Source organism: Trichomycterus rosablanca, chromosome 20, assembly GCF_030014385.1.
Source record: "Trichomycterus rosablanca isolate fTriRos1 chromosome 20, fTriRos1.hap1, whole genome shotgun sequence".
Classification (NCBI taxonomy): Eukaryota; Metazoa; Chordata; class Actinopteri; order Siluriformes; family Trichomycteridae; genus Trichomycterus; species Trichomycterus rosablanca.
In genome coordinates, this window is record NC_086007.1 from 12,807,618 (window position 1) to 12,828,256 (window position 20,639).

General features: G+C 42.2%; 2 protein-coding genes across 2 annotated transcripts in view; one reads left to right on the top strand and one right to left on the bottom strand.

Moving 5' to 3' along the window:
• The window catches only part of nf1a (neurofibromin 1a), a 128,762-nt gene that overhangs the window by 62,060 nt on the left and 46,063 nt on the right, over positions 1-20,639 (top strand). Inside the window, exons 34-35 of the mRNA XM_063017245.1 lie at positions 128-274; positions 466-576. Coding sequence (XP_062873315.1) covers positions 128-274; positions 466-576 — 258 coding nt within the window. The remainder of the gene's footprint in view (positions 1-127; positions 275-465; positions 577-20,639) is intronic.
• On the bottom strand, positions 7,951-11,505 carry omgb (oligodendrocyte myelin glycoprotein b). Its single transcript, XM_063017063.1, has 2 exons — positions 11,437-11,505; positions 7,951-9,301 (listed from the first exon to the last, which is right to left on the bottom strand). The coding sequence occupies exons 1-2, from the start codon at positions 11,439-11,441 to the stop codon at positions 8,125-8,127; spliced, it is 1,182 nt and encodes a 393-aa protein (XP_062873133.1). The 5' UTR covers positions 11,442-11,505; the 3' UTR covers positions 7,951-8,124.

Below are 20,639 nucleotides of genomic sequence, written 5' to 3' on the forward strand. Positions count from 1 at the left end.
ATCCATCCATCCATTTATCCATCCATTCACTTATCTATCCATCCATCCATAAATCTATATATCTATCCATCCATCCATCTATCTTGATATGTTATGGCCATAATATGATATGATCTGTATTCAACAGGGACCACAAGGCTGTGGGTAGGCGACCCTTTGATAAGATGGCTACACTGCTGGCCTATCTTGGACCCCCTGAGCATAAACCTGTAGCAGACACTCACTGGTCCAGCCTTAACCTCACCAGTTCCAAGTTTGAGGAGTTCATGACCAGGTAGTCTTTGATATGTGAGCACTACAGTACATTAAGGTGACACCCCTCCCCCCTTCTACATTAATCCACTGTTCACACCCTGTTATACTCTGCATAGATTCAATTTACCAACATTTCTGCACATTTAAACAAATGACTTCAGACAAATTACTTTTTCTTTGTAATGGGACTTTATATTTTATTACCTTCAGGCACCAAGTCCACGAGAAGGAAGAATTCAAAGCTCTGAAGACACTTAACATATTTTACCAGGCCGGAACGTCTAAGAATGGAAATCCTGTCTTTTACTACATTGCCCGCAGGTGAGAGTTGGTTCTTTTCATTACTGTGCAGTGACTCTAGAAGACACTGGTAGGTACACTTGTTCGTTATGGCCTCATTGATACATTTGTCGAAGTAGTTTTGCTTTTTATGGGTTGTTAAGTTTAAATCTTGTAGGTAAAAATATAAGACGCTGTTACAGTCTGGCCCTGAGCAATCGTTGAGTTTTTACTTGCACTATTATGTTTGAGCTGGTATCTGATTTTAAAGGTGTGCTTGTAAACACTGTAATTCATCTTGTATTATAGTAAACACATTGTTGAATTTTAAGATATATGGAAAAGACACTTTGCTTAGTAATCTGGTGATTTAACACCATGTAAAATGTTACAGTTTTTTGGGATTTCCACAATTGCTCATTCGCAGAATTCTCCAAAACTTTAAACTTGGCTCCTCGTAGAAAAGGGTTAGCATTAGCTTTGTTATTATGTACCTGTGTAGGAGAGCTGTTCTCTGTTTTCTTCAAGTGCAGGATCTGTCGTGGTGCTTTTTAGTTTTTAGCCATTCTGGCTTCACTTACTGGTTCAAATATTATCGAGATCTTTTGTATTTTATGGCTTTGCGGAGCTGTACTGTCCCCGCTCCAACAATGTCCTTATCCCCCATCTGATCTCAGACCAGCCATAAAAGCATACACCGCAGAAGCTTGGCAAAAAGAATGGGAAACTCATACCACCAACAAACTATACGAGATCCACCCTACCGTCAACGCTGATAGAGCTCAGTACCCCAAAAAACGATGGGAACAATGTTTATACACATAATGCCGCATAGGACACACCAAATTGACCCATACATACCTGCTAAATGGAGACCAGGTCCCCACTTGCCCCCTATGTAAATCAAGAACTTTCTCTACTCATGCCAACAGATGAACACCATCAGAACAAAATTCTACAATACGAACAGCTACAAGGAAATCTTCACCTCAGTACACGCCCCCCAAATACTGCTCACATTCTTGAAATCACTTGCAATCAAAAACGCCATATAAGTTAGATCCTCATAGTCCAGAGATGGGGACTCGAGTCCGAGTCGCAAGTAAGTCGCACACACAGCGACTTCAGACTCGACTCGGACTCGTTTCAAATGACTCGGACTCTACTCGTGACTCGCAAAAAATGACATTCTGTTCGTGTCATTTTCTGCTCTCTAATAACACTCCGGCCACGCACGCAATGGGTAAATGTTCCAGCCAGCTTCCGGCGTAGTGATGAAGCGTCGCTCCCTACTTAAAATGGTGGAATACCCTACGTAGTGCACTTCACAGTAACAGATAATGTGAATGGAACGCTCCTACAGAATTGGCGCTAATGATTGTAAGAACCGCTTTCTGAACCAATCAGACCTTCTGATTTTAATTCTTAGTAAGAAATGCTGTTATCTGTATTTATTTAGTTTGCATCACACAGATGGTCAATGAAACGCTTGATTGGCTTTTTAATGAGTTAGAGTTTTACTTCACAACCGGGAAAAGTTTGGAGGTTTTTAATCATAAAATGGGACACACACTGATAAATGTAATAGCATCTGGAAGAACATAAGCTAAGGTAAGCAGTATTATGGATTTTTTTTTGCTGTGTTCGGGATTTTGGCAGCTGCGCCATGATTTGCAATGAAAACTAAACGTATCAGTTTAAGCTTTTAACTGGTACCTTCTGTTATGGAAATTACATTCATTTGCACAATGACTAGGAAAGTAAAGGCACTAAGTAAAACGGCAAAATACAGTTGCTAATCTGTTGTTGTTTTTAATCTGAACTTACATCTTATTTGTTTATTTCTACGCTACATTTCCAATATATGTTTTGTGTATATTATTTTGACTCGTGACTCGACTCGGACTCTAACCTAAAGACTCGTGACTCGACTCGGACTCTAACCTAAAGACTCGTGACTCGACTCGGACTCTAGCCTAAAGACTCGTGACTCGACTCGGACTGTAACCTAAAGACTCGTGACTCGACTCTGACTCTAGCCTAAAGACTCGTGACTCGACTCGGACTCTAGCCTAAAGACCCATTTACTTCTTCACTAAATAGTATGGTGAATCAGTTCAGCACCAGTAGTGTCGTTAGTGTACGTTAGTGTAAGTGTATGTGATTTCAGATGTAGCCTCAGACTTACGACCAAAATAGAAACTAAAGATTTTTATCACTGATAACTTCAGGAAAGCTGTGGTTTAAACCGACACATGCAGATAGTATAAAATACTAAGTGTTGGGTTTCAGTGCAGTTGAATTGCCTTATAAATGTATTAAACTGCCTATGGAGTAAAATATAAAAAATTCAAATGCTAATCTGTTGCTACTGATGGTGTAGTTTCACATAGCTTCACTTTTTGAAATAACTGCTAAAGATCCAATTACTACATACTTTATACTAGTACTATAATATACTGATTTTGCATCACTTCTTACATAAGAGGTAGAGCAGGTGATGGTAGTTATTTGTAGTACATGGTTTGAGCTGGTGATGGTTGACCTGGTGATGGTAGTTACTTGTAGTACATGATTTGAGCTGGTGATGATAGTTATTTGTAGTACATGGGTTAAGCTGGTGATGGTAGTTACTTGAAGTACATGGGTTGAGATAAGATAAGAGATAAGATGAGATAAGACTTTATTGATCCCCTTAGGGAAATTAACTTGTTACAGCAGTATGAAGACAAGAATACAAGAAATACAACTAAGTAAAAAATATTGCACACATATTTTTTACCTAGGTACATGGGTTGAGGTGGTGATGGTTGAGGTGGAGATGGTAGTTACTTATAGTACATGGGTTGAGCTGGTGATGGTTGAGGTGGAGATGGTAGTTACTTATAGTACATGGGTTGAGCTGGTGATGGTTGAGGTGGAGATGGTAGTTACTTATAGTACATGGGTTGAGCTGGTGATGGTAGTTACTTGTAGTACATGGGTTGAGCTGGTGATGGTAGTTACTTATAGTACATGGGTTGAGCTGGTGATGGTTGAGGTGGAGATGGTAGTTACTTATAGTACATGGGTTGAGCTGGTGATGGTAGTTACTTGTAGTACATGGGTTGAGCTGGTGATGGTAGTTACTTGTAGTACATGGTTTGAGCTGGTGATGGTTGACCTGGTGATGGTAGTTACCTGTAGTACATGGTTTGAGCAGGTGATGGTTTACCTGGTGATGGTAGTTACTTGTAGTACATGGGTTGAGCAGGTGATGGTTGACCTGCTGGTAATAGTTACTTATAGTACATGGGTTGACCTGGTGGTGGTAGTTAATTTTGTAGTTACTTGTAGTACATGGGTTGAGCTGGTGATGGTAGTTACTTGTAGTACATGGGTTGAGCTGGTGATGGTTGACCTGGTGATGATAGTTACTTGTAGTACATGGGTTGAGCTGGTAATGATTGACCTGATGGTAGTTATTTATATATATATATTAGGGCTGTCGAAGTTAACGCGATAATAACGCATTAACGCAATCTCAATTTAACGCGATTAAGATAAATAGTGCCATTAACGCAAATTCTAGTTCATGTTGAGACTTGACTGGTAGAACAAACGTTTTAATGTCGGACATGTCACCGTTTTTCATTTGCGGTTTGTTAACAAAATGTAAAAGAGCGTCGTAGCATCTGCACTTGCATAATAAAGAAATAAATACACACTATATTCACAAGTTGTCGGGAGCAGAACACTTTATTAACTTATTCTGTTACGGTAAAGAATACCGGACAGCTGAGTCAAGCACGTTAGTCCATGCACTATGGAAGCCCCAAAGGGTCAAAACACACTCACTTCGTGTAGAAACGTCCATCAAACCATTGGATAGTATTACTGCCTAGTATGTGAGTGAATAAAACTCCCTTACAGTTTTCTCTTGTCCCAGCAGTTTTTAACATCAGTACATTTAGCATAAAATGTGTTCACCATTTTAATTGTAACATTTCACTTAAAAATCCTTGTTTTCTATAACATTTACACAGATTTTTTTTTATGCGATTAATCGCGATTAACTATATAAAATTCTGAGATTAATCGCGATTAAAAATTTTAATCGTTTGACAGCCCTAATATATATATATATATATATATATATATAGGGGACCCCTTCTTAACCTCTTCCAACTTTGCAGCAACAGGTTAGGGAAGGACCTTTCCTGTTCCAGCATGACTGTGCCCTTGTGTACAAAGCAAGATCTATAAATACATGAAGAAAAGCTTGGTTTAAAGAAACTCCAGTGGCCTGCACAGAGCCCTGACCTTAACCACATTGAACAGCTTTGGAATGAACTAGAACATAAATGTTGTTTTGACTGAATGGGCACAATTTCCTGCGAGAGGAAGTCTTGTGAGAAGCCTTCTCAGAAGAGTGGCTGTTATTATATGTGAAAAGATTACATAGTGGCCACTCTATTTTATTATCATTTGGGTTTTTTTGGGGGGGTTTTTATGGGATGTCGAACAAGCTAATGGTTAGTTTGTTTGACCATATAGTGTGTATGTATGTGCAGTATGTTGAGTATGATTTAGCCTGAATAATTTTAATTAGGTAATTGGTTGGTAATTATTGCTACAGGCCCATCTAAGACACTTGAACTCCATCGGCATATCAGTTGTCCTGCAGGAGGGTGTGCATTGCACTCTTCTGTACATTTAACCTCATCTATATATCACCTGCATATAATATTGTCTTTCTTCCTAGAGAGAGCATGGGCAATTCTGCTCTCTGGAACTCACAAGTTTGTAATAATTGTAGTATTTTAAAACCAGTAAAACCAGCAATTCTGGCACAAATTTGTAGAGGATTATTGGCAGCCTGTTAGCGAGCCTCTCTCAGCCCTTACTGGGTCATTGCCCAGTGCCAAGTACCTTTGTGATCTTTATGATGCTGTGGGGTGTAGGGGAGGCTCTCACTAAAGTGTCTGGCTTTAACTCAAAGCTCCAAGGGAAACTGCAGCCTTCATAACTCTGAGTGTATAAGGTACCGTATAGACTCTTGACATTTAGCTGACCACGGAGTGTTATTTATCACGTCCATTTCCAGCTAGAGAAAGGACAGTTTCTTAGGCCACCCAACAAGTACATCGAACGTTCATTTCATTTTTACCATGTGTTTATTTATCTTTTCTAAGAAGACACTTCCAGGTCTGTGGAACTGATATGGTGACCAGTGCAGGAAACATCCACATTCTATCAAGTGAGACTTTCAGTAGGTACACTATAGGTGTGTTCGAAAACCTAGGGAGCTGCCTTGCTGTCTTACTGCCTACATAGGCAGCTGCCTCAGTAGAGAGGATTCTAATAAGTCAATGACTAAGGCAGGTTATTCGAACGTGCTACTTAGACAGCGATTCCATCGGGTTTCGCTTACTAAGCCAACAGTTAGCATATTGCCATTCAAACCAATGGGATGGTGTGGCACAGCGCGGTAGCGTGTCAAATAACATCTCCCTCCATGTACCGTAAACGGTTAAATTTGCTGACAAGCCCGAACTTGCAAATAAATACACTTGTGCACAGTTATACAAATTAAAAATCAATAATAATTTATTTAAGTTTAAAAATAACGTTTGTTTCTCCGCACCGTCAGCCATGTTTTTTTTTTGTTTTGTTTTTTTCTGTGAGAGAAGAGCTGCCGCACTGAATGCTGGGATCACCTTGATCACTAAAGTGCTTCCGATGCTCACTCGTTCTTGAGTCAAAATAACATTGAAATTTTAAGATGCCTAACTAGTGAGCATATTAAGGCATCTAGGATTTCGAACAGCCTCATTCTCGGGAGCGCGCGTAGGATGACGTAAAATGCTGTCTATGTAGCGAGCTCCCTAGGTTTTCAAACACACCCTATATGGAGAAAAGTATTGGGACACCTTGTAATTTTTATTTTTAGCCACAACAGTTGCTAACAGGTATAATAAATTAATTATATTAAGAAAATGTATCCTTCCAACTTTGCAGCAACAGTTTATGGAAGGCCCTTTCCTGTTTCTGCATTATTGTATCCCTGGGCACAAAGCAAGGATCTATAAAGCCATGAAGAAAAGCATGGTTTGAAGAAACTCCTGCACGTTGCTATGCAAAAATGTGGATGCAAAATACACTACATTGCCAAAAGTATTCACTCACCCAACCAAATCATTGAATTCAGGTGTTCCAATCACTTTCATGGCCACAGGTGTATAAAACCTAGGCATGCAGACTGCTTCTACAAACATTAGTGAAAGAATGGGTCACTCTCAGGAGCTCAGTGAATTCCAGCGTGGTACCGTGATAGGATGCCACCTGTGCAGTCACAAGTCCAGTCATGAAATTTCCTCGCTACTAAATATTCCACAGTCAACTGTCAGTGGTATTATAACAAAGTGGAAGCGATTGGGAATGACAGCAACTCAGCCACGAAGTGTTAGGCCACGTAAAATAACAGAGCGGGGTCAGCGGACACTGAGGCGCATAGTGCGCAGAGGTCACCAACTTTCTGCAGAGTCAATCGCTACAGACCTCCAAACTTCATGTGGCCTTCAGATTATCTCAAGAACGGTGCGTAGAGATCTTCATGGAATGGGTTTCCATGGTCGAGCAGCTGCATCCAAGCCTTACATCACCAAGCGCAATGCAAAGCGTCGGATGCAGTGGTGTAAAGCACGCCACCACTGGACTCGGTGGAGACGTGTTCTCTGGAGTGACGAATCACGCTTCCTCATCCGGCAATCCGATGGACGAGTCTGGGTGTGGCGGTTGCCAGGAGAACGGTACTTGTCTGACTGCATTGTGCCAAGTGTAAAGTTTGGTGGAGGGGGGATTATGGTGTGGGGTTGTTTTTCAGGAGTTGGGCTCGACCCCTTAGTCCCAGTGAAAGGAACTCTTAATGCTCAAAGGACAATTTCATGCTCCCAACTTTGTGGGAACAGTTTGGGGATGGCCCCTTCCTGTTCCAACATGACTGCGCACCAGTGCACAAAGCAAGGTCCATAAAGACATGGATGAGCGAGTTTGGTGTGGAAGAACTTGAGTCCTGACCTAAACCCGATAGAACACCTCTGGGATGAATTAGAGCGGAGAACTAAACCTTGTGGAAAGCCTTCCCAGAAGAGTTGAAGCTGTTATAGCTGCAAAGGGTGGGCCAACATCATATTAAACCCTATGGATTAAAAATGGGATGTCACTAAAGTTTATATGCGTGTAAAGGCAGATGAGCGAGTACTTTTGGCAATATAGTGCATCACCTCAGATCTGTGCCGCCTGTTTGCTTCACGTCGCAGAACACGTAGGCCAGACCTAATCGTTTGAGATGTAGAGCGATTATAAACTTCAGAAATATAAACTGAATGTGTATCATTCCACTTTTATACAGTCGTTTATTTTTTTACTTGTATGCATTGTCATGAGGTGTCAACATGAATTCGCAGTAGACATACAGTATTCAGCTACTTCCTGTAGAACTCATTTAAAGCAGACAGAGAATATGTACTGTATTTACCCATGAGGCATTAACAGTCAAACATTAGTGTGTTTTAACTCCAGTTGGAAATACCAGGTCAGATATGCGTGTCAGAAGGTGCTGAGGATGATCGCTGATCCCAAAAGGTTTAAAGCGACAGTATGTATGTTGTACGTATGGATCTGAGTGCTTGTGCTGCGAGATTTGTTAGACATTGCTTTTTTGGCGCTGCGTGTGCGTATTGTGCTTGTCTGCGTTGACGGGCTAGCTGTGGTAGAAGTCATAAATCCAGTCTTGGTCAGTGCATACTCGCTCGTCCCAGAGGTGTTCTCAAAGCTGGGGTTATGAGGAAAGTTAAGCATGGCTGATTTGGACAGATATCCCGTAGTGACTGCGTGCACAAATCGGTTACCATTTCTAGATTCTCGTGGGTCTGTCCCGAATGGAGGCTCGGTGTATGAGGCGTAGTGCCGGGTTCTGGTTGTGGCCAGATGGACTTCCCCACATGTAGGTCTGATATAGCAAGGGCAGCCCAGGACTCTCGCTGGAGTCTGCTGCACCCAGTTCATCAGGTAGGTGATATTGTCCTCGTCCTCACATGCCCAGGGATTATCCCCGAGTGTAAGGAGCTGCAGATTGTCCAGTCGATTAAACACCCCCTCGCTCACTGAGGTGAAGCGGTTAGCATGCAGGTAGAAGTGAGTCAGCCGCGGGAGGCGTTCAAGAGAACCGGGCAAAATCTGTAGCACAAAGTTATGAGAAAGGTCCACCACTTCTAGGTTAAAGGGCATGTTTGTGGGCACCGTCCAGAACTTATTGTGGCTTAGGTTGAGCACTCGCAGACTGGGTAGCGTGTTGTTAATAAACACCACCCGCTCCAGTTCGTTGTCCGATAGATCCAGGGACTGCAAGTTCCACTGGTACGCAGTGTCGTTTTTCTCGAGCTGGCGAATTCGGTTTGCTGACGCCCGGATGTCCCATAACGCCCGTGGCAGGCCGACTGGAAGGTTGCTAAAATAGTTGTGGGAGATATCCAGAGTCCTTAGGTGCGCGAAGTGGCCGAGGAGCCCGTCCAGGTCCTGCAGACGGTTATGGGACAGGTTGAGGAAGTGGATGTTGTGCTGCAGGCTGTGAGGCAGCAGACTGAGACCACTGCTGGAGCAGTCCACCACTCGATGGCCTCTGCCACAGGAACACGTGGAAGGACAGATAGCCAGCACGGATGCTGCGCAAAGCAGCTGGATGAGCAGGCAAGCCAGCGTCGAGACGGACATTGTCGTCGTTGTCCTAGAAGAGAAAAAAATTTAAGGATATTAAAGAGAGGTGGAATTCTATCTGGAACTGTCTGAGCTTAAGAAATTTCATAGTGTGACACCTGCTTTTAACTTGACCGAAGGGGCTCGGAGGCTCAGCAATCAAAAGCTCGCAAGTTCAAAGCTCAGAGTCACTAACTTGACCGGACATGCACACAAACACACAAAAAATAGCAGTGTTTGAGGAAGGGAGGGTCGTACAGGGTCTCTCCCCATTCTCTTTGTGATATGAATCTCCGGAATTGGTTCAGGTGTAAGTCAGGATGGGAAGTTGTAGCCTAGTGGTTAAAGTATTAGACTAGTAATCAGAAGGTTGCTGCTGTTGGGCCCTTGAGCAAGGCCCTTAACCTTCAATTGCTCAGAATGTATACTGTCACTACTGTAAGTCGCTTTGGATAAAGGCGTCTGCTAAATGCCGAAAATGTAAACGTAAGTCACATGGAGCCTAGCGTAGCTCTCAGTAATCTGACACTCATCAGCAGGTGATAAGAAGTGGTTGCAGATTGAACACGTGTTGGAGGGGGAGTGGTGATTCTCTGTCCTTGATCAAATCAAGGGTTGTGCAAGCAGCAGTGGATTTACAATTGGGAATTGGAAATGACTAGATATGGAGGTAAAGGGGGAAGAATTGAGGAACAATTACAGGATGCTTTTATAGTACTTTGGGATAAATCCATAGAATCTTAAGACGTTCGGCCGCAATTGAATACCATTGTCGTTGCAGTGGACTGGGTAACCATAGCAGATGATGTCTGACATCTGGCTGTATAGCGGTACCATGACGTGTCTTGATCCACGTCCTAAAAACTCTCACATAGGGACGGGTAGTCTAGAGGGTAGAGCTTTGGGCTATCAATCAAACGTATTGGGTTTAAATCTTGGCTCTGTGGGTAGCACTTTCGCCTCACAGCAAGAAGGTCCTGCTATGATTCCCAGGTGGATCGGTCTGGGTTCTGTGTTTGACATGTGTTTGCCATTACAGACTTGAACTGATGAATCTTAACCAGTAACTACCTGTCCTGTCATACATGTAACCAATGTGTGTAAAACATGATGTCAAGTTGTTGGGCTCTTAAAAAGGAAAGGCACTTAACCCTCTCTGCTCCAGGAGCACAGTACAAGCTGGGATAGACAGATGTTTCACCCTGAAACGCTGTGTTTTTCCACGTGGAACACTGATCCATCATTGGCGTTAATAATCACAAGGATGACTTGTGTGCACTGCAGTTGTTTATATTATTTAGAAGGGTGTAGCTGCAGTTTGGCATAGAGAGGGGAGTGAACAGAGCCTCTCAGTGTGTTTCTCTCGCTTGGTTTGTGGCTGGACTTTGAGTCCCTGCCAGGAGCTCCTTTACCCTGCTGCTGCTCTGCTGCAGTAAACGGTTAGCAATTAGCCTGGTGATCAGTGTCCCTGTCGTCTTTCTATCATTATACTGTACTTCAGCTTGGCTATCTAGTGTGCATCTATAGTCCTAATGCGCTGCATCACTTTGATGATGTCCAGGTTGAGCTAAGTCTCCTATTCGAAGTCTGAGTCTGAGATTCTAGAAGTTTCGGGCATTTTCCATGCAGATGTTCTTCTAGGAATGAAAGTGAAGCAAACGTGTACAGTAGATGTATTATAATTTAAACAGAGGAGGATTTTGCACCGGGTGAATTGTGTGTATATATAGTGGAATTATTTTCAAGGCAGATATGGCAAGTATTTCCAAGTTCATTTGTCACGTACACAGTACAACTGGCAGTGAAATGCTTTTGTGACTGCTCGGCAGACATTAGTAATTAGAACAAAATTGGACAAAAAAATATATTTATATGAAAAATGGAAATATTTGTAATTTAAAATATTATTTAATAATTTAAAATATTATTTAATAATTTAAAATATTATTTAATAATTTAAAATAATATTTAATAATTTAAAATAATATTTAACATTTTTAATTAAATTTAAAAAAAAAATAGTAATAATTAAAATGGAAACTAATTTAACAATATAATTATAATTTATAATAATAGAAACTATATAGAAAATATAATGAAAAGTAGAAGCAATTTAAAGGGAACCAAATCACTTATTTATTTTGTTGTAAAGAAAAACCAGCATACCTCATTTCCTTCAATTTGCATCCATGTCTCTATTTCCAGCGTCCAACAACTTCTTCCCAAGCTCTTATTTCATCCCAAGCAGCACAAACTGATTTCAGTTTCCTCCTTTTTTCATTTTTTCTGCTAATCTGCATGGCAGAATGGCAGTTTAGAGCTTCTCCTTCAATCTCCTGTGCTCTCTCCAAGCTACCTCTCCAGCAGACTCGGTTCCTCTCACCTTCCTCCTTCCTCCCCCTTGCCCACTAAGCAGTAGCGATTTAATAGGTGGAGCCCCGTCTTGACCCATGTCTGTGGCCAGGCTACCCTCCTGCTTACCCTCCTGGCATGACGGCGCTCTGACTCGCTTATCCTGCGATAGCTCAGATCGCGACTGCAGCATGCACCTCACTCTACCAGCATCTGAAATCTCGCACATTAAGGAGTGAGGTGGGAGGATTGAATAAAGGGACCAATAGGAGGTAGGAAGGGGGGTTGATTGGGTGGATGAGGGGTAGTGGAGAAATGCAGCATAGAGACAGCCCTCACTGCTGCTGACAGGGTTTGGGGGGTGGTTGGGTAAAGATGGGACTGCTGACTCCAAACCTTTTCTAATGAGCATCGGCATGCTCGGATGATTTGGCATGTTTTCCCCACACGCTCAGACATGCTGTCTTGATCCAGTCGGATCACTTGTAGTGTTTTGTACATGAAAGCATGATAGCATTCTGACTTTGACTGTGGGAATGAATGTACCTTTATGCTACCTGGGACACTGCTATACTGTGAAACAGGGTCGCATTGTACATGTTCGGTGGGCTTCAGAGGGGGATGTAAATATTCCCTTAAGCTATCTTATGCCTGGTTCACACTACACGATTTATGTCCTGATCTTTGCTTGTTGACTGGTCGGCGCTAGATGCGCCAGCTCGGAGGCAAATTGGCGTTCACTCAGGGCTTCGAAAATCCATTCTGAATCGCTATGGCAGTTGTATCCTAGCGGTTAAGGTAGTAGTCAGAAGGTTGCTGGTTCAAGCTGCACCACTGCCTAGTTGCCACTGTTGGGCCCTTGAGCAAGGCCCTTTAACCCTCAATTGCTTAGACTGTCAGACGGTTGCGACTGGCAATGTGTGTGGTGAGGGGGATAATATAGTTTCTATCAGAATACATCGGCACACACACACAATCTTAACAGTATTTGTGAACTTATTGTCCACGCCAAACCGTAATACCAACGCTGCATTATAAAAAAAATATTTATTATCCTCCAACTTTAGCACTGCCGCCTCACAGCAAGAAGGTCCTGGGTTCGATCCCCAGGTGGGGCGGTCTGGGTCCTTTCTGTGTGGAGTTTGCATGTTCTCCCCGTGCCTGCGTGGGTTTACTCCGGGTGCTCCGGTTTCCTCCCACAGTCCAAAAACATGCCAGTGAGATGAATTGGAGATACTAAATTGTCCAGGACTGTGTTGGATATGGCCTTGTGAACTGATGAACCTTGTGTGAAGATAAACTACCGTTCCTGTCATGAATGTAACCAAAAGTGTAAAACATGACGTTAAAATCCTAATAAACAAACAAACAAACCTCCAACTTGCTACAGAACGAAACAATCCCTGCTGGTCGTGTTGCCAAATCCACTCGGATTCTTTTTTTTTCTCTTTGATTTTACGCTGCACATCAGCGCACAAACAACTTTGATCGCTCGCTACTTGTTGACGCGCATTTTTGGACGTGGTATCATTAAACCCCTCGTCACTTCTCGTGTGTGTTTTCGTGACAAAACGTAGTTTGGGAGACCAGAGAAGCCGCCTGCGATTCCAGTTGGTGATAGATCGTGTACCGACTTGAAAGACTCCCGATTACAAGAGATCCAGTCGTGTAGTGTGAACTGTACAGCGACCTGACGACTTGGAAAGTCGTGTAGTGTGAACTTGCCATTAGCAGAAAGGTAGCTCCAAGAATTTTAGGATCATTCGGTCTATGTTCCATGAACCAAAACTTTTGTTGTCTTATAGTCACAGTCTACAGACTCCAGTAACACAAGTAACAGCTTAAATTCATGTGAAACAGCTTTACAGCTTGCGATTCTTTTCTATTTCTGACTCATGTGGCATTTCCTATTTTCGATTGGAACTGTATTGCTGCTCATTCGCACGCATTGGTGATTTAAAAAGCTTTTCGAGAAGCTGTGAATCTTGGGTAGGACTCAAACTTAACATCTGTCATTATCTATCATTTATAGTAATGATTAAACAGGCTTGGGTGGACTTCTGCTTTTTGGACTTCCAAGTTTTATACCAACGTTTTTTAATGTCAAGGTTAGGGCTGAAACGATTCCTCGAGTAACTCGAGTAAATCGATTACTAAAAATCATCGATTCAAAGAATCGTTTAATCCGCACAACCATATACAGCTCACGGTGTTTTACACGGACGACTTTCACTTTTGCGCAAAACTTTGTATGCAGGTGACGTGAAGAATCTGAGGGCTGCGTCCCAAATATCTTAAACATAAACAGAACTTAACAGGACTTAATCCGGGTTCTTTTTGCGGACAGTTTAATGAACACTACGTATTTGGACACGTTCGCCGCTCCTGCGAACTGAACGTATCAGTTTAGATATAGAGAGAAAATAGCGAACAGGAGGAGACTGGACAGAGAAAACCACAGAAAGTTTGAGATCATTTTAAGCTGATAAAACTAAAACTCAGTAGAACATCCACACCATCAGAGCGTCGTGTTTACTTTACTCATGTTTACTGACTTTACTTCGTTTCAACCACCACAGGCTTTTATGAAGATTTAGGCAAACACACACATACAGTGTATCACAAAAGTGAGTACACCCCTCACATTTCTGCAGATATTTAAGTATATCTTTTCATGGGACAACACTGACAAAATGACACTTTGACACAATGAAAAGTAGTCTGTGTGCAGCTTATATAACAGTGTAAATTTATTCTTCCCTCAAAATAACTCAATATACAGCCATTAATGTCTAAACCACCGGCAACAAAAGTGAGTACACCCCTAAGAGACTACACCCCTAAATGTCCAAATTGAGCACTGCTTGTCATTTTCCCTCCAAAATGTCATGTGATTTGTTAGTGTTACTAGGTCTCAGGTGTGCATAGGGAGCAGGTGTGTTCAATTTAGTAGTACAGCTCTCACACTCTCTCATACTGGTCACTGAAAGTTCCAACATGGCACCTCATGGCAAAGAACTCTCTGAGGATCCTAAAAGACGAATTGTTGCGCTACATGAAGATGGCCAAGGCTACAAGAAGATTGCCAACACCCTGAAACTGGGCTGCAGCACAGTGGCCAAGATCATCCAGCGTTTTAAAAGAGCAGGGTCCACTCAGAACAGACCTCGTGTTGGTCGTCCAAAGAAGCTGAGTGCACGTGCTCAGCGTCACATCCAACTGCTGTCTTTAAAAGATGGGCGCAGGAGTGCTGTCAGCATTGCTGCAGAGATTGAAAAGGTGGGGGGTCAGCCTGTCAGTGCTCAGACCATACGCCGCACACTACATCAAATTGGTCTTCATGGCTGTCACCCCAGAAGGAAGCCTCTTCTGAAGTCTCTACACAAGAAAGCCCGCAAACAGTTTGCTGAAGACATGTCAACAAAGGACATGGATTACTGGAACCATGTCCTATGGTCTGATGAGACCAAGATTCATTTGTTTGGTTCAGATGGTCTCAAGCATGTGTGGCGGCAATCAGGTGAGGAGTACAAAGATAAGTGTGTCATGCCTACAGTCAAGCATGGTGGTGGGAATGCCATGGTCTGGGGCTGCATGAGTGCAGCAGGTGTTGGGGAGTTACATTTCATTGAGGGACACATGAACTCCAATATGTACTGTGAAATACTGAAGCAGAGCATGATCCCCTCCCTCCGGAAACTGGGTCGCAGGGCAGTGTTCCAGCATGATAATGACCCCAAACACACCTCTAAGACGACCACTGCTTTATTGAAGAGGCTGAGGGTAAAGGTGATGGACTGGCCAAGCATGTCTCCAGACCTAAACCCAATAGAACATCTTTGGGGCATCCTCAAGCGGAAGGTGGAGGAGCGCAAAGTCTCGAATATCCGCCAGCTCCGTGATGTCGTCATGGAGGAGTGGAAAAGCATTCCAGTGGCAACCTGTGAAGCTCTGGTAAACTCCATGCCCAGGAGAGTTAAGGCAGTTCTGGGAAATAATGATGGCCACACAAAATATTGACACTTCAAGAACTTTCACTAAGGGGTGTACTCACTTTTGTTGCCGGTGGTTTAGACATTAACGGCTGTATATTGAGTTATTTTGAGGGAAGAATAAATTTACACTGTTATATAAGCTGCACACAGACTACTTTTCATTGTGTCAAAGTGTCATTTTGTCAGTGTTGTCCCATGAAAAGATATACTTAAATATCTGCAGAAATGTGAGGGGTGTACTCACTTTTGTGATACACTGTACATACACACACACACACACACACACACACACCAGATCTACCTCATCTAGAGACACAATCCTGACAGATTTTTATCCCCCTACAAACACCACAAAACCTCCCAACAAAATATTAAAGCTTTATGTTCTGCGTGAGCTGTAGCTGAAACTTTGAGTTTTGAAAGTTGCACAAATTACAGGCTTATGTTCATGTATTTTTGTTTATTATTATTTATGACTTGATGACCTGATGTTTCAGGTTGCCTGTTTACATTTTAAAAGTAAATTGATTTATTTTTGATTTATTTATTTTTGCATTTAAAAAATGTTAAACTGTCCTGTATGCAAGGAATACAAATGGACAGTTTGGTTTAAGAAACATGTCTTATTTAATCTAATATGTATTTGTTTTTGCTCTTTGTTAAAGCAAAAGTATTTCTTATCCGATTACTCGATTAATCGCTGGAATAATCGATAGAATACTCAATTACAAAAATAATCGATAGTTGCAGCCCTAGTCAAGGTAATTAGAAACACATCGCCCAGGTGGCGCAGCGGTAAAGTACGCTAGCGCCAGAGTACATTGTATCGACTCTCAGCTCTGGCTTTTTGACTGGGCTGGGTGGCTGCATGAACAACGATTGGCTGTTGTTCAGGGTTAGGGGTAAAAAGTCGGATCATGGGTCCTCATAACTGGTTCAACTGATGGCACCTTCACAGGGCTGAGGAGTAATGCTGATGGGGGTGTGGCCCTCCGTACACAGTGCCTGTCGGTGTATGAACTCTACTCGTGCAGGTGAAAAATGCAGTCTGTACTGACTGTACATGCCGGAGGGGGCGTATGTCAGTTGAGAGGCGTCCTCAGGCAGCGGTGAAGGGTCGAATCAGTATAGAGGACGCAATCAGGGTAATTGGACACGACTAGATTAGGGGAGAAAATTTTGGGGGGAAAAGTGGGAAAAAGTATTAAAAAAATTAATTAGAAACACAATAATGTTAAAAAAAAAACTCTTCATCCCTTTCAGGCTCCCTGAGAAAAGTGCACACGCGCTCACTTGGCGATCGTAACACTGTAATAACTCTTAAAAATCGTTTCCGCCGTGCTGTACCCTCTCTTCCATTCTCTTTCACACACATTCTTGATTTTGTGCCGTGTCAGCTTTAGGAGGAAAAGCTTTTCCATTTCTGTGAGCACATAGTGAAAATGAATTACAACCCACGTAGTTCTGATCCTATTTTTTATTATAAATCCAGCATATTAACTGCAGCAATGCAGTCGACTACAAATCATGAATTGTAAGTATGAGGGGGGTTGATGCTTAGTCTTTTAGCATAGGCTCAGGTTGCCAGACGTGACCTCATGATGTGAATATGATCATATTTAATATAATCGACAAGAGAAGCCGCATACAGTCAGCAGGAACTTGTTGTTCCCCTTTACCACCTTTCAAAATACACCGATCATCCATAGCATTAAAACCACCTCCTTGTTTCTACACATATTGTCCAGTTTATCGGCTTCACTTACCATATCGGAGCACTTTGTAGTTCTACAATTACTGACTGTAGTCCATCTGTTTCTCTGCATGCTTTGTTAGCCCCCTTTCATGCTGTTCTTCAATGATCAGGACTCTCCCAGGACCACTACAGAGCAGGTATTATTTGGGTGGTGGATCATTCTCAGCACTGCAGTGACACTGACATGGTGGTGGTGTGTTAGTGTGTGTTGTGCTGGTATGAGTGGATAAGACACAGCAGCGCTGATGGAGTTTTTAAACACCTCACTGTCACTGCTGGACTGAGAATAGTCCACCAGCCAAAAATATATCAAGCCAACAGCGCCCCGTGGGGAGCGTCCTGTGACCACTGATGAAGGTCTAGAAGATGACCGACTCAAACAGCAGCAATAGATGAGCGATCGTCTCTGACTTTACGTCTACAAGTTGGACCAGCTAGGTAGGAGAGTCTAATAGAGTGGACAGTGAGTGGACACGGTATTTAAAAACTTCAGCAGCACTGCACAGCACAACGCACACTAACACACCACCACCATGTAATTGTCACTGCAGTGGTACGAGTCAAAGTAACATCCACATGGATGGCATCACACTGCCCATCTACTAACCAGTGCCGTGATGACGAGCTAATCAGTGTTATTCACTTCACCTGTCAGTGGTCATAATGTTATGTTATACTGGTGGATGTACACACATTTATATGTACACACACATGTATGTATGCTTTTTAAGCATTTATTGACAAAGTTGTTGGAGCCTAATTTACACACACACACACAAAAACAGTAAAATGCTGCTGATGATTATAAGTTTTCATTTCCACATATAAACTCATAAATCATGTCATTTACATTCACTTGTACTGTGACTTTTTTCTTTGATTGAAGATTGAAACAACATACATGGAAAAACATTTAATAGGTTTATTTTGTGAAAATATGAAAATGTGCTGAGTTAACATTATACATTGTAAATCGCTTGTATAAAAAGCTTAGCTTGCAGTGGGCTTTAAGGCTGGCGCGTAAGATTTAAAACCTTTTGCATTATAATCAGTATTGAAAGCTCAGCTAGATGTTTGTTATATGGTATGGGAAAAGTCTTATGGAACATTCCTGGACTTTGCCAGTCATTTACCAAAAAACGTTCTGTGGGGTTTCGAATACATACGTATCGAATCTCAGCTCTGCCTTCCGACTGGGCTGGGCGGCTGCATGAACAACGATTGGCTGTTGTTCAGGGTTAGAGGGTAAAAAAGTCAAATCATAGGTCCTCATAACTGGTGCGACTGCGGCCCCTGCTGGCTGACTGATGGTGCCTGCACAGGGCTGAGGAATAATGCTGCTGGGGGTGTGGCCCTCCGTACACAGTGCCTGTCAAGTGTATGAACTCGACTCGTGCAGGTGAAAAATGCAGTCTGTACTGACTGTACGTGCCGGAGGGGGCGTATGTCAGTTGAGAGGCGTCCTCAGTCAGCGGTGAAGGGTCGAGAAGGGGAGAAAAAACGTTCTGTAGGGGATTCGAACGAGTCTTTTTACAGCAGTTCAGATTTCTATTGACCAGTTATAATAGCATTCAAAAACATGATTATAAATCAATTTTGATGAATGGAGTATTGATAACCTGTCCTGGTAAATTGAGTCCCAGTGCATGTGTGAATGGAACTGGTATCTGTGAAAAGTTTTTGGTCAAATAAAACAAAGTCTGAATTGTTCGCTCAGTAACTTAAAACCCAGCAACACTATAACTACTGTCAAACATAGGCTGTTCAAACTAGTGTACAGTAGACCCTTGACTTACGAGCTTAATTGGTTCCGAAGGGCTGTTCTCAAGTCAAAATGTTCATTAGTTAAACCTATTTTTCCCATAAGAAATAATGTATCCCCCCCCCCACCTAACCTTTCTAATTTCTCTATTATTTTTCTATTATTTCCTAATTTATTTCAAGTGTTGTATTTTGTAGGTGTAATTGCACGAAAGAAAGAATACTTTACTCAGCGATTTCCTTCTTCTCTCTCTCACTCACTGTCCCCTCTGTCTGATACACAGTGACAGCTACTGGCAGGAGTAATTATACAACAAAAAGTGATGTTTTTCATTTTCTCACCACTGCACTTTCTCTGATCGTTCGTAACCCCGAAATGTTCGTATGGTAAACCATTCATAACTCAAGGGTCTACTGTATTATACAAAGTGGACAGAATAATAAAGAAGTATGATAACCTTAAATTAAATTATTCTAGACCCAACCTGGTGTTCCAACAAGACAGTAACCCAAGACATGTCCAAACTGTTTACATCCTGTAGTTCAGACCTTTACTCTGTGCAGTACTGAAAAGTCAAATCTCTGCCAAAAGCCATCAAAATTGGATATATTCTACCAAAGATTCAAGCAGAATTGTTCATGATGATATTAAGCTTGTTAAAGTGTCTCATAGCGGTAGACAAAGAGCTAAGGAACTAGCTCTTCTTAAGTTCTGTGTTTTTGAACTAGATTTAGATCTTAGCAGAGCCAATCAGGAATTGAAATGGCTAGATTGGAGATAAAAATGGGAAATCCAGGTGGAAAAGAAAAATATTGTAAAAAAAAAAAAATTAATATAACATTAAAACCACCTCCTTGTTTCTACACTCTATAGAAGCATTTGTAGTTCTACAATTACTGACTGTAGTCCATCTGTTTCTCTACATACTTTTTTGGCCTCAATTTTGACTTTAATGATCAAGACCCACACAGGATCACCACAGAGCAGGTATTATTTAGGTGGTGGATCATTCTCAGCACTGCAGTGACACTGTCCCTACTGGACCGAGAATATTCCACCAACCAAAAACATCCAGCCAACAGCTTCCCGTGGGCAGCGTCCTGTGACCACTGATGGAAGGTCTAGAAGATGACCAACTCAAACAGCAGCAATAGATGAGCGATCGTCTCTGACTTTACCTTTACAAGGTGGACCAACTAGGTAGGAGTGTCTAATAGAGTGGACAGTGAGTGGACACGGTATTTTAAAACTCCAGCAGCGCTGCTGTGTCTGATCACCACCATGTCAGTGTCACTGCAGTGCTGAGAATGATCCACCACCTAAATAATATCTACTCTGTGGAGGTCCTGACCATTAAAGAACAGCATGAAGGGGGGCTGACAAAGCATGCCGAGAAACAGATGGACTACATTCAGTAATTGTAGAATTTCAAAGGTGCTCCTATATGGTAAGTGGAGCTGATAAACTAGACAGTGAAGAAACAAGGAGGTGGTATTAATATTAT